This window comes from Halichoeres trimaculatus, unplaced genomic scaffold (genome assembly GCF_033239565.1).
Source record: "Halichoeres trimaculatus isolate MK-OKI-2021-1 unplaced genomic scaffold, fHalTri1.1 fHalTri1_scaffold_9, whole genome shotgun sequence".
Lineage (NCBI taxonomy): Eukaryota > Metazoa > Chordata > Actinopteri > Labriformes > Labridae > Halichoeres > Halichoeres trimaculatus.
In genome coordinates this window covers 34,886,697-34,901,484 of record NW_027437188.1, presented here as the reverse complement: position 1 = coordinate 34,901,484, position 14,788 = coordinate 34,886,697, and the positions used below count along the sequence as shown (strand labels likewise).

Here is a 14,788-nt window from a genome sequence, read left to right as displayed (position 1 = left end):
AACATTAAATCTTAACTTTAAAGTTGATCTTCTGAAACAAATGAACTTTAACACAATAATCTGATTTATTTAGCTGAAGCTGTAGCTTTGATTGTCCTCTGGAGTTTTTAAAGTACAGATTATTTAATCCCAGAGATGATTTGTTTTCTTAACTTCCTCCTGATTGTAAAGATGGATCGATCTGTCTCTGTCTCTGGCGGTGGTCCAGGCCGTTGCTGCGGCTCTGATTGAGGGTTTTTATGTGGGAATCAAACAGAGCTTAGTGGATGTCATCGTTAACTGGCCTTGTTAAAGGGACGTTATTACACTTCCATCTCATCAAAGGATCCAGCACAGAGGGCAGCGGCTCCATTAAAACCCTGAAACTCATCTGAGCCCAACACTTGGTGCAGAGAGATGAAATCTGTTGTTTTGCTGAAAAAGATTTATGAATCCAAACTTTTAGGACTAACAACTCAAATATCTCATTTAATGGTGTTAAAGTTTTGAAAACACTCAGTTCTGTTTAGTTTTTGGAGATAAACACTCTTTCATACCTGATCAACAGTTAATTAATTCTTTAAAGAACAAACACAATTAAAACGGAAAAGGCTCCAGGAGTGAACCCTGTGGTACACCACAACAGAACAAACACAGCTTCATACTGCCCTGAGGTCAAGCTGGACAGAAGCAGGTCACTTCCTGCATTTGTGCTCAACAGGAAATCATCAAAGACTACTGTCTCTTTAAGAAGTTTACAAAAATAACTCTATCCACAGAGTACAGTTAGAGACAAATTAAAGACAGTACACTGTGAAAATCCTCCAATCAAAGTTTTCTTACTGTAAAACCAGTCAGCAACCAGTCAACAATTATTGACAAACGAGTCAGCAACCAGTCAACAAGTCAGCAAACAGAAAGCAATCATTACCCAAGGTGTCAGCAATTTCCCAGGAACCAAATAGGCAACTTATCAGCCACCATTCCGCGCCTTATCACTAAAAAATCAGAACTTATCAGTAGGGATGAGTACCGAATTAGGTACTTTTATAGGTACCGACCGAATTCTGTCAAAAGTACCGCGTACCGATTCATGTAAAATCAAAAGGTACCATGTTTAGGTACCTGAATGCATCTTTGTGGCTGTAAGGGAGTGGAAGAGTAAACAACTTTCCTTGCTGGACATGAACACAGCATTACAAGGTTATATATGGAAGAATTAGCATGTTAAATTGAAAAAAATATATATTTTATTAATAAACAAATTAAAATATTTTACCACATAAACTCAAAAAAGTACCGAAAAGTGGTACCGTTGAGTATCGGTACTGATTGCCAGGTACCGGGTATCGGTACCGTATCGTTTCAAATGTGAAAGGCACCCATCCCTACTTATCAGCAACCAGGCAGTAGCCATAGACAAACCAGTCAGCAACCAGCCAGCAAACATTTAGCAACCAATCAATTACCAGGCTGTGACTCATAAGCAGATAGTCAATGAAAAACCAGAAATCATCAAGAAAACATCCAGCAACAAGTCAACAACCAATTATTTACAAATCAGCGACCATCCAGTAAGCAGTCAGCAACTAGTCAGCAACCAGTCAGTAACGGCTCAGCCACTATCCACAAATCAGTCAGTAACAAGTCAGCAACTAGGCAGCAACTAATCAACAACCAGCCAGTAACAAGTCAGCAGCCAGTCAGTAACAACTCAGCCACTATCCACAAAATAGTCAGTAAAAAGTCAGCAAACAGAAAGCAACTACAACACAAAAGGGGCAACAATTTCTCAGCAACCATATAGGGAACTGATCAGCCATCATCCAGCAACCAGTCAATAAACAAGACAAATTAATCAGTTTTTAATTAATAATAAATCAGCAACTCCTTTTTTACCAGGCTGTGAATAATAAGCAGCCAATCAATAACAACCCAGCGGTTATCAAGAAAACATCCAGCAACAAGTCAGAAACTAGACAGCAAACAGTCAGCAACCAATAAGCAACTCATCAGCCACCAGCCCAAAAAATAAGTCAGACTTCATCACCAACCAATCAGTAACAAATCAGCAGAAATTCAGCAACCATTTATAAACCAGTCAGCAATCATGAGGCAAACTGTCAGCAACCAATCAGTTGCCAGGCAGTAAGCAAAAACAGCCAATCAGCAACAAATCAGCAATGGTTGTAAAACAAGTCAGCAACAAGAACACAACCTGGCAGCAAACAGCAACAACTATGTAAATCGAAAAAACAAACAGTCAGCAACCAATCATTAACAAATTAGCAACCAGTCAGTAACCAGAAAACAAACAGTAGGCAACCAATCAGCAACAATCATAATCAAAATCACCATAATCAACTAGCAACCAGTAAGCAAGCAGGTAGAAAATGATCAGCAACAAAATAGGAACTAGTCAGTAACTAATCAGTTACCATCCTGAAACTGATCAGCAACCACTCAGCAACCAGTCTGCAACTTATCAGGAACCAGTCAGTTTCATCCATCTTCAAACAAATGCAACATCTTGTTGCTGTTGCTGTTGCTGAGCACGCTGCTGAGGTCAAACACTGAGGATTTAAAGAGACAGTACATCCAAACTGGAGATGTAGGAGAGGAGTCCGTCCTCTCTGAATCACTGACGGCAGCATAACAGCTCCTGGATAAAAAGCTGGTGTTTGATTTCTGCTGCGACATCTGCTGAGTCTCTTATCACCCAGTTTATGACTACGCCTCAGGGAGGAAGGATAACAAATGTCTAATTAATGATCTCGTTAAAAAAGGAGACTGTGAATCCCCCAACGTGAATTTAACCCTTTAAGACCAGAGACACAAAATGATCTCAGATACATTTTCTGCTGATTGATTTCATCGATTGGTGGTTCAGCTCGACTCACAGTCTTTAACTAATCAATCACACACATACATATGCACACGCTGCAGGTCTTTGAAGTCCTCATTAAGAATGGATGAGTTCATTGGATGGAGGATGAAGTGATAATGATAGAGATGGCAGACTCCTAAATTAGACTGTTGACCATCATCATCCTTAAAGAGAGGAAGGAAGTGATCACTCCTTTTCCCCCTGGTTCAGCTCTGGAGCAGCAAAAGAGAAACCAGACAAATGGTCAACAAAACCCAAGGAAAGAAGATTCCCTGATTCTCCTCTGGAGGTACAGTAGAATGAAATCTGGTGAGAGATTTAAGAAAAAACAGCTTCAGTTCCAAGAAAAGCCTCCTGAACCCCCCAGAGGACTGGACCGGCAGTGATAAAGGAACTCACAAATCAAGCTGGCGACCTTTTTGCCACTCCATGGACTTTAAAAGGCTGTGAGCTCATAGATCAGAAGGCCTGTTAGTCCATAAGTAAAGAGACTTGTTATCAGTTCATCACAAGGCTTGCTAGTCAGAAAATCAGGAGGCCTGTTAGTCAGAAAATTAGAAGGCCTGCTAGTCAATTAATCAGAAGGCCTGATAGTCAGTACATCAGGAGGCCTGTTAGTCCATATATAACAAAGTTAGTTGTCTGGACATCACAAGGTCTGCTAGTCAGAATATCAGAAGGCCTGTTTGTAAGAAAATCACAAGGTCTTTAAGTCAGAAAATTAGAAGGCTTTTTAGTCAGAAAATTGCAAGGCCTTTTTTATACATAGTATTAGAGGGCCTTTGAGTCCGTACATCAGAAAACCTGTTAGTCCATTAATCAGAAGGCCTGTTAGTCCATTGGTAAGAAGGTTAGTGTCCGAACATCACAAGGCCTGTTGGTCAGAAAATCACAAGGTCTTTTAGTCAGTAAATTAGAAGGCTTGTTAGTCTGAAGATACTGCAGCATTGAGTATTAGCCGATACTGATATTAATCCGATACAATATCAGCATTAAACATGCATACTTTTATGACTTATTTTGTAGTAAGTCATGTTAGAAAAGGCTTGGTTAAGTGATATTATTCAAACAAAGAACAGTAGTCAGCAACAGTAGGTATGAGGAAAAACTGACCACTTATTATTAACCAATGGGTAACAGAAATTTTAACATTAAACATAAAAAATTATAGTAATTGAATAAAATAAAGAATAAATAAGAAAACCCAGAAAATAACCTAAATAAATCAAATAAAAACAGCAGGAGTGGAGTCTGGAATGGACTGCTTATATCGGAGATTTTAGATGCATTCCGATACGATACCGATATTTGTTTTTTTGCTGATATCGGACCGATATCCGATATTGATATCGGACTGGGACACCTCTAGAAATTACAAGGCCTTTTATTTAGAATATCAGAAGGCCTATTTGTCCGCATATCAGAAGGCCTGTTAGTCCATTTATCAGAAGGCCTGTTGGTCAGAAAATCAATCAATCAATCTTTATTTGTATAGCGCCAAATCATAACAAATGTTATTTCAAGACACTTTACAAAAACATTTACAGGTCGAGACCCGTAAATGTTAATAAAATTTTATCAGCAGAAACCCAACATCAAGACAAGATAAGAAGTCTTATCTTATCTGAATCCACCATGAGTACAGGACTTTGCAGCATTTAATCCATTAATGAGAAGGCCTGTTAGTCCGAAAATCAGGAGGCCTGTTAGTTCTTAATTTAGAAGGTCTAATAGTGAGAAAATCAGAAGGCCTGTTAGTCAGAAAATTAGTTTGGATGCCAGAATAAAAACCACATTGAACTAATATACTGATCAACATACCCTCTGATTTAAGGACTAACAGGCCTTCTAATTTTCTGATTCCAGGCTTTCATATTAAGGACGGACCTTCTGAGAAAAGGGAAGATCTTTAACAAACAATACTTCTTAAAGAACTACATGAAATGTTGCCAAGAGGTCCTCTAAGGAGGACCCCCAAATCCACAAAATACCACTTACATAAGACCCACCCCAGAAGACCACCACCTATCAGAGGTTTTAAACCTCCTGAAACACCCTGGGAGTCTTTTCAAGAAGCTGAGATCCATATGTGTCTCAAAGGCCTGATGGGACCTCAGGGAAAACCCTCACATACCCTCAGAGGCACCAAAGGACAACTAGATACCATCTAAACCACCATTTAGACCACCCCAAGATCTACACCAAGAACCCTTTTTCACAAAACCAGGACAGATTCGAACAGGGGTCCTTTTAACGGCCCACAGCCTCAGTTTGAGACCCCTTACTGTGGGGCAGATTCATCCCTGCTGGCTCTTCGGGATCCTGAACGCTGAGCGCTGGATTAATGGAGGCTCTGCACACCCCCTGCGCAGTGTGTGTGAGAGTGTGTGTGTGTGTGTGTGTGTGTGTGTGTGTGTGTGTGTGTGTGTGTGTATTGGTAATTGACCTGTCAGGTTTTACCAGCTGGAGTATTAGTCTTTCTATTAAAACCCTCTCCAACATCCATCCACCTCCTTCTCCTCCTCCTCCTCCTCCTCCTCCTCCTCCCTCACTCTCCATCCATCCATCTACCCTAATACCTCCTGCCTCATCCCCCCAATTCACCCCGAGCACTCCAGGCCCACCCTGCACCACCTCCTCACACACACACAGATAAAAACACACACACACAGGTTATCCAACCATCTACAACCTCTCGTTAAAAGCTCATATTCTCATGACGGTTTAAGTTTCAACCTGGGCTTTTCAGAGTCAAGACACACGTCCCGTCCAAAAACTGATGAAAGGTGGAATAAAAGACAAACTACAGGGAGCATTTTTTTTCCTGTTCCTTTAAAACATTTAAAAAATACAAACCTGTCCTAGAAGATCAACAGAGCCTGTTACAACCTTTTTGTGAATGTTAAAGAAACAGTGGAGAGTCGTCAGCATACAGAGTGAGTGTCTCCTCACTGATGCTCGCTCTTTTCTGGACCCTGAGGCTCTTTGCTGCTGCTCTCCCTGCCTTGGTTTTTTATGTTTTCAAATGAAAGAGGGAGGGTGTGGTCTCCATCACCTCAGGGTTTGGCATTTCACATAGACTCATGGAAAAGCAGGGAGCCATACTGCCAGATATAACTTGATGCATAAATGAGTATTTTGACCGGAGTGCCAAAAATGCTGTTAGTGGAGACAGGCCCTTGAGCCTGTGAATTATACGTTTACTAATTAGCTAACAGGAATACTCGTTGGTTTTCTGTATGGGTCCCAAAGAGGTTGAAATAATCCAGTTTATTCTACATTATATATTACTCTACTCTCCTGGATGGTATGCAGACAGATGCTCTACCCCCTCCCACCCCCACCTTCCTCCTGTGAACTTGTCTCTGGATCAGAACTCTTCGAGGTCGTCTCAACAGCCACCATCAGATGGTGGACATTGTTGAGTCTGGGTGGGGATGTAGTCCATGGGCTTACACATACACACAAGTGAAGTCACATGGCACACATAACTTGGTCTCAACGCCTTCTTTGGCTCCGTTACAGTTCAGCTGCAGGGTTGATGCGTACCCCTCCGTGGCTGAACAGTGACATTTGTGCAAGTCTTCGAGTTATGTCTGTTGTTATCATGTTCTCATATGCTGAGGTGTTTTTTCTTGATTTCAAACTGCGCCCCCTGTTGGAAATAGTCTGGAATTGGACCCCCCTCTTCTCCTAATGTTGTTTTTTCATATCTATTGCAAAGGGGCGCTGGGGACTAGCAGCTCCTTGGTTCATCTCATTTCTGTGTTTCCCCATGTTTGTTTTCTTCTATGTCTTGAAAGGGATGTAACTGAAATGAAAGTTTTCTGATTATGATTTTGATTCTGAAATTAGTGTTTTAGACCCAAGCTGTTTTTTTTAACCAGACTATATATATGTTTTTTAACACAGTAAAGTCTGTATTTTTTGTCCGGGTGTGTACGTGACTTCCTGTGGATCCTCGGTGAACAGCAACTTTTAGCACTTCTTCATAGGCTTCATTTCTCTAAACCGGATGTTGCCCTTTGGTTATACATCTCCACATCATCGCTGCTGCTGAGCCAAATGACGCTACAGGAAAATTAACCTCTACAGGAAAACACATCACCATTTTGGAATGGGAAACAGGAAACAGAAACAAACAAAAAAAATATTACTTTGATTCAAAACTTATGTTTAAAGTCAGACGTCCAAAATGAGAATAAAAGGATGTCTCTGAACGTCTCTTTGCTCAGTGGGCTCACTTCCTGCTTAGACGTCCACTTGACGCCCAAAAAGCCGACATTCAAATGTTGATGTCCAAGTGACGTGGTTAGACTTCCTGATTGGTCTTAGTTGTCTGATATAGACTATTGATTTTCAGAGTAAGACTTATGGCCTCCACTTTTACCCTGAAAGTTACAGTACGCTGAATCACTCTTCCTGTAAATTTGTCCTAGAGGCCGTTGGCGGTACTGCAGCAGAAAATTAATCAGGTCCAGTTTTGTTTCAAAGTATTTCAGATCAGGTTTTAAATCATGTAACTACAGTAAACATGTGTCTCCTCCTGATGTGAAGCTGAGGCTCATTGAACATTCGTTCAGAGCATCTCTCTGCAGTTTGTCAGTGAAATCGCCCAAACCCCCGAAGGATTCCTTCAATTTCACCAAACGTTATTCAACCACATCCCATCAACTCCATCCATCCTCCTCACTATCTGCTCCTCTCCTGATATCCATCCATCCTCCTCCAAACCCACCTCCCCCCGTCCTTCCCTCCACACTTAGACAGCCTTACAAATGACCCTCCCCTCTCCGGATCCATCCGTTCCTCGTCCCACGGGGCGAGGGCCTCGGCTTTAATTAACCCCGCTTTCTGCAGAGTTGCACCAAATGAAGGAGAGGATTTTTCACCTGCTGTAAGCTCCAGGATGTGGGAGGTGGTGGGTTTTATTACTGTCATATCTCAGGTTTTAAATGCTCTTCACACATGCAGAAAGCATGAAGCCACGCGGTGCTAAAAACACTAAGAGTTCAAGGTCAGAGAGAAGAGAGGCTTTTATTACAGACGCTCATTACAGAGCAGGACTCAGAGGGACCTGCAGGGTCTGGATAAAACCTGAGCAGGTGTGAAGGCAGATTTTAAACCTACCTCCTGCCTCGTTGGTCTGACCCAGAGCTGGTGAGACTCCAACTGCCACGATGAAGAGGAGGAGGAGGGTGGAGATGAAGGGCGCCCTGCAGGAAGACACAAAGAGAGAGTTAGCAAGTGTCGCTGCTGTATTTTCTCAGTTTCTGCTGTTTGAGTTGAAAGTTTCTGAAACTGATGAGAAAGGAAAATACTTTTACATTTTTAAAGGTATCATCTGCAGAGTTTTTTGTTACTTGTTCATGAACACAACATCCAAACTGGGCTCCTCCTACTTGGCTCAGTGCCAGCTGCAGCACACACCCACTGCCTCTGACCAAAGCTACGTGAACATACTACAAGGTATCCTACAAATATTTAATAAAATGTGTTTTTTTTGTCATGTGCAAAAGTTGATTATGTCAGTGAATCAGTCTGATATGGAGAAGCAGTTATGCTAATAGCTGAATTATTGGCTACAATTAGCAAGAGTTTAGCAACAACATATTTTTAACGCCTTGCTATGAGGATGAGGAGTGTGTCTCTGTTAGTTTGGGGCTACAGTATTTACACTGGATTAGCATAATGCTAGCAAACCTTTGTTATCTTGGCAATTACAAATAAGCTAATGAAGCTAAGCTCTAGAAGCTAACATGAGCTTAACTAGTGCCCTTTGGACAACAGCTAACAATGATGTATGATCACTAAAGAACAAAAACTAGAGCAAAACAGGCTAATAAACTTCCAACAAACAAAAAGACACGATGAACAACAAAGCTAGGAGCTAAAATTAGGCTAATGCTAGGCTAACTTTAGCTAACGTTAGAGGAAATCCCAATCCTGTTAATTTCATTCCCACAGAGTTGATGTTGTGGTCCACTGCACAACTTTATCCAAAGTGGACACTTTTCTCTGTTAAGATGCGTCTTAGGAAAGGGTTAAAAACACACCCCATCACCCAGACTCCCAGAATTCCTTGCGTCAGAACTGCATGGACCCATGAACACTGTTTGACCGTTTTTAATCTTAAAATCCCAGAAAGACTCATAATGACTTTCTGCATTTCAACAGACCAAAGTTTTATTGATGTATGCTAACAGCTAGCATATCAATGCAATTTCCCATATACATTAGCATCAAGCCAGCGTTACGTTTTCTTTATTGTCTTTGGTACATTAGTATATATAACATGTTGAATGTTCAGTGCTTCTTGGGTAAAAATGAATGTGGAAATCCTGGATCAGAGTTTTCTTGGGGAACTGTTTCTGCTAAGCTAAGCTAGCTGAGGAAAAACAGACGACGTAAGGTCCGGCTGCTCCCAAGTCGTTCAAGTAAGCAGCAGCAGGCCCTCAGTTGTTTAAGACGCTTTGCCATTGGTTGAAGAAGAAGGCAATGCTGTGTTTAGGGGGCGTTTGTTTACGAAGCTCCTTCAGCAGTCTGTTCAGTCTCTGTCTCCTGGATCCTGTCTGCTCACAGCAGGTGAAGCTCTTCCAATGTGGCATTGGTGTCTGGTGTTAGCTCTGTTAGCCATGTCTGTGAATAGCATGGCTAGCTCGTCCATCTTATTGGAGATAGATCTTTCGTTCCCAATAACGATGGATGGAAGGACAGGTCCATGTCATCACTTCTTAGCTCACACCTGAGAACCAGCACGTCGTCCTCACCTCCTTCTCCTCACCTTGTGGGGAAACAAAGGGAGGTTGCTAGGCGCCGCCCTGTTGGCTATGGCTGCCTTTGCAGCAGCTCTCTCTTCTTTGTCCGTTTCTTGTAATTTTTTTGTCTCTTTTTGTAATCTTTGTATTTGGAGTGGATCATTACTTTGTATGGATCATTTGTTGGTCATGGACACCAAACTTTATTTGTCTTCAGTGATATTTTTACGACTTTTTCTCCTGTGTTTGTCTGGAGATCCTACATGTATCCATGGCCGCATTGTTTACATGTGAACTCAGCTGTTAGCAGCCTGTAGCATGTCAATGCTAACTGGTGCTAGGCCTTATGTTTCCCCACAAAGTGAGGAGAAGGAGGTGAGGACGACGTTCTCAGGTGTGAGCTAAGAAGTGACGACATGGACCTGTCCTTCCATCCATCGTTATTGGGAACATAGGATCTATCTCCAATAAGATGGACGAGCTAGCTGTGCTAACCCAGCAACAGAGGGAATACCAGAGGGCAGAGTAGCATCATGTTATTCACAGACATGGCTAACAGAGCTAACACCAGACACCAACTCCACATTGGAAGAGCTTCACCTGCTGTGAGCAGACAGGATCCAGGAGACAGAGACTGAACAGACTGCTGAAGAAGCTCAGTCCTGGACCCTGTGGAGGTGGAGGCTGGCTGACTGGACAATGATGGACAAGCTGTCAGCATCTATTTTCTGATGGAGCTTTTTACACTTTCTATACACTTTCTTACTTTTGTTTTCTTGATTGCTGCTGTCACTTAAATGCCGTTATACTTGTTACAATGACAATAAAGTTCTATACTTTTCTAACATCTGGCCTAGCACCAGTTAGCATTGACATGCTACAGGCTGCTAACAGATGATTTCACATGTAAACAATGCAGCCATGGTTACATGTAGGATCTCCAGACAAAAACAGGAGAAAAAGGAGAAAAATATCACTGAAGACACAAAAAGTTTGGTGTCCATGACCAACAATGATCCATACAAAGTAATGATCCACTCCAAATACAAAGATGACGAAAAAGGTATTTATTTTATAGGTCATCAAGAGTTCACCCAGCGCCCCATTTGCTCCAAATGGACCGTTCATTTGTGCTTTGTTTGTGCCGTAAAAACCAGAGCGAGAACATTAATCACTTAAAAACTGTGAACTCTGATCACAATCTTTCAATGGTTAATCGAGCAGCTCTATTCTAACAGGGTGGCCCAGGGGCAGCAGGTCTCAGACACCAGGATCACAAAGAAGTGCTGCAGAAAACATGAGTGAAAAAAAGTGTCGTGGGTTAAAAAAAATAAAAAACGTGTTGATGGTGACCAGAGAGTTCCTGCCTTCATCTGAAACCTGCAGAACAGAAAGTCATCAGGATCCGTCTGATTGTGGTTTGAGCGGCCTGGAGCCGCAGTCAGACTTTCCGTCTTTCAGCCCAAAGAGAAGTGTTATTTCCCTAAACATAAGAAAAGTAGCTGGATTAATGGGATTATTTTTGTTTGAACAGAGCTGGATTATCCCTGAAGTGCCCCGTGTTAGCTGATCTGATCTGACAGCTGGGCAAACATTTCTCAGAGAGCGTGAACAAAGTGTTCAGAGAGGAAGTGGAGCTGTGTCAGAGGTTTCCACACAACTCCGAGTCTTTTCTGTGTAACCTGGTTTAGAGAAGGTCTCTCACGCCTCCTCCTCTTCCTCCTCTTCATCCTGACGTCAGCACTCCTTCATAAATCTGCTGCAGCAGCAGGGGGTAATGGACGCACGTGAGATTAATCTGCTCTTTATAAAAGATGAGATGGAGGGATGATGGTGACCTTCACCTCCATCAGTTTCAGTGTATTTAAAAATGATGCTGTGCTGAAAAATCCTTTTCAATGATTTTTATTTTGTTGTGTTTGCCCTCTCAGCTCATCCTCCTCTTCATCAAACAAAGAGCTGAACAGCAGTCTCACAGGAAAACGTCTTAAGAGAGGATTTTTTCCATTAACACGCTGTCGCCTCTCATTAAGACGCGGTTTTGGCCGGTTTGGGCTTTTTATCAGGATTGAGTGGATGCGGTGCCAGGAGGTGAGGGACTGAGACGGCAGAGGAAGACTCCAGGCTGTGGGGAGGGTCAGACCTGAGACCCAGGAGCCCCAGTCTGACTATAGGGACCATCACTGACTGCTGAACATCATGTTGGGTCCAAGGAGACTGAAACCAGAGACTGAGACCATAAACTCATAAGTTAGATGTTTACTGACAGCCTCACTACAAGAAGGTCGCCAGTTTGTTTCCCAGCACTGTGGGACTTCCTGTGTGGAGTTCTCATGTTCTCCCCGTGTATGTGTGGTTTTCTCTAGACACCCCAGCTTCCTCCCACAGTCAGGAAACATGCTCATCAGGCTGATTTGTCACCTAAATTTCCCATAAGTGTAAGAGTGTGCATGAAAGGTTGTCTGTCTTTGTGTCAGCCCTGTGATTGACTGGCGATCAGTCCAATGACAGCTGGGAGAGGCATTGACTGTGTATAGAGTGGAAAGCATGGCTCGGTCATTTACCATTGTACGGTTTTGAAGGAAAAATACCCCCGTTACAGGCGCCGTAAATGACAGCTGTTTAGCAGCTAAAGTCTGTGCAGTACAGACTATAAGGGAGAATCTGAGTGGATATGTATATATGAAAATATATATTAGGGGTGTAATGCTACACAGAAATCACAGTTCGGTACATTTTCGGTACAGTATGGAACAACGCAAAACCATTTGCCTGTTTAGCATGTTTATAAAAACCAAAAACTTGCCATTATACAGCGAGGGGGGAGGCTTTTCAAGCTCTGGTTGGTCGTTAGCAGCAGCCATGATTCACAATTCAGACACAAGCTCCTGTGGCTACGGAAGCTCTTTGATATTCATCTTCTGATTGGCTCACCGTGAGACGTCATGTCCACATGATATGCACATGATCGCAAAGCACCAATCACAGTCCACTTTCCTCATGAATATTAAAACACCTTGCCTGCTCAGCCAATCATAGACGAGTACTCACGTGAATATTAAAGAGCCGTGTGCAGCGGATAACGTAAACTTATTGTACTTGTTCGAATACAGCACTGTACCAAACCGAACGGCCTTATGGAGCGGTTTGTCACGGATACATGTACTGTTACACCCCTAATATATATGTATGTGTGTGTGTATATATATATATATATATATATATATATATATATATATATATATATATATATATATATATATATATATATATATATATATATATATATATTGTATATATATATATATATATATATGCACCAATCAGTCAGTAGCGATTCCCCTAAATTTTGGGGGATCAGTGATCGGCCCATCCTTACATATAGGGATGGGTACCTTTCACATTTGAAATGATACGGTACCTATGCCCAGTTCCTGGCAATCGGTATCGGTTCTCAACGGTACCACTTTTCAGTACTTTTATTGAGTTTATGTCCTATAAAATATCAATTTATTTGAAAATAAAATACTAAAAATGTTCAATTTAACATATTTATTCTTCAATATATAACCTTGTAATGCTGCATTCATGTCCAGTATGGAAAATCTCCTACTATCCCACTCTCTCACAGTCACAAGGATGCATTTAGGTACCTAAACATGGTACCTTTTGGTTTTACATGAATCAGTACTCAGTACTTTTGACAAAATTCGGTCAGTACCTATAAAAGTACCTAATTCAGTACACATCCCTACTTACATATAAAACTGATCTTATATTCCACCAGGAAGGTCTGGCAGACAGCCATTCTTGCTTTTTTCTATTAGACCCAAAACTCAGGACACTTTATCGGTTGTTAAAGTTAAATTATAAAGATTTCATTGTTTTACAGGTATTGTTCAATGATTTTTAATAAAATAAGATTGAAACATTGAAGGTATACGCTGTAAGTTATAGAAAATAAAAGACTAAAAATTGGTATCGGCAGGACAGTCTTTTTAAAGATCTGTGATCGGCCAAAAAATTGTGATTGGTGCACCCCTTATATATATATATATATATATATATATATATATATATATATATATATATATATATATATGTATATATATATATATATGTATATATATATATATATATATATATATATATATATATATATATATATATATATATATATATATATATATATATATATATATTTGTATATATATACATATATATATATATATATATATATATATATATATATATATATATATATATATATATATATATATATATATATATATATATATATAATATACTAATATGAAAAATACTGTGTATTTTTATGTGGGTATCTTTCTAATCTAAAGGGTCTTATCTCCTCTTGACTCTCCCTCCCAACATATTTTACAATCCCTGAAAAAATACACATGAATGGCAGCTGTCAATCATTGTTCGTAAAACCTAGTTTTTAACCTCTTATAACTAATCACAGCGAACCTCTTCAGAAAAAAGAGAACTTGAACACAAGGCAGCCAAATAATATCTTCAAATCACCTCATCTCAATAAACTGTGAGAAACATTTCTACCAGGTTTTTCAATGTCTTTTCGACCACAGCCCATCTGGAATGACTGGGGAAATAGATTTTCTGACCTATACCTTTAGTCGCCCCCTGGTGGAAATCAAACTTATCAAATTATTAGAAAATTACTGAAGAAATGGAATATTATCAAAAGAATAGAATTTCATAGAGGTTATATAATGTTACTAAAATCACAGAATGTTATTACGACAACAGAATGAGATCAAAGCAGTAGAATGTTATTAGTAGAAATGTGAGGAAATTTCTATACGGCAGTATATTGCAATACTTAACCTGTGATAAAATACAAATATTTTTGTAAAAATAAAAATCCATATTTTAGGTAAGCTGGGAGTACGATAGATTTTCCGCACCTCCACTGCAGTAGATGGCGCTGAAGAGCCATCACAGGAGTTTAAGTGACAAACTTGATGCACTTTATGTTTTCAGGTTGAGTGTATGTGAAAATCTGCATCTGACTTTCTTTATTTCAAACACAATGAAATAGAAAAGTTTTTTTCAATCTAAAAGTTAACTGTGTAAAATGTTGTGATATTATCGTATCGTGGGGTTCTTGCCGATACTCACCCCT

The 14,788-nt window shown here is 40.4% G+C and overlaps 1 protein-coding gene across 2 annotated transcripts in view; it reads right to left on the bottom strand.

The window, feature by feature from the left end:
• Window positions 1–14,788, bottom strand: part of il1rap (interleukin 1 receptor accessory protein) — a 46,262-nt gene that overhangs the window by 29,209 nt on the left and 2,265 nt on the right. For both annotated transcript variants that reach the window (XM_074679208.1, XM_074679209.1), the window contains exon 2: window positions 7,997–8,082. In XM_074679208.1, the coding sequence (XP_074535309.1) occupies window positions 7,997–8,082 (86 nt within the window). The remainder of the gene's footprint in view (window positions 1–7,996; window positions 8,083–14,788) is intronic.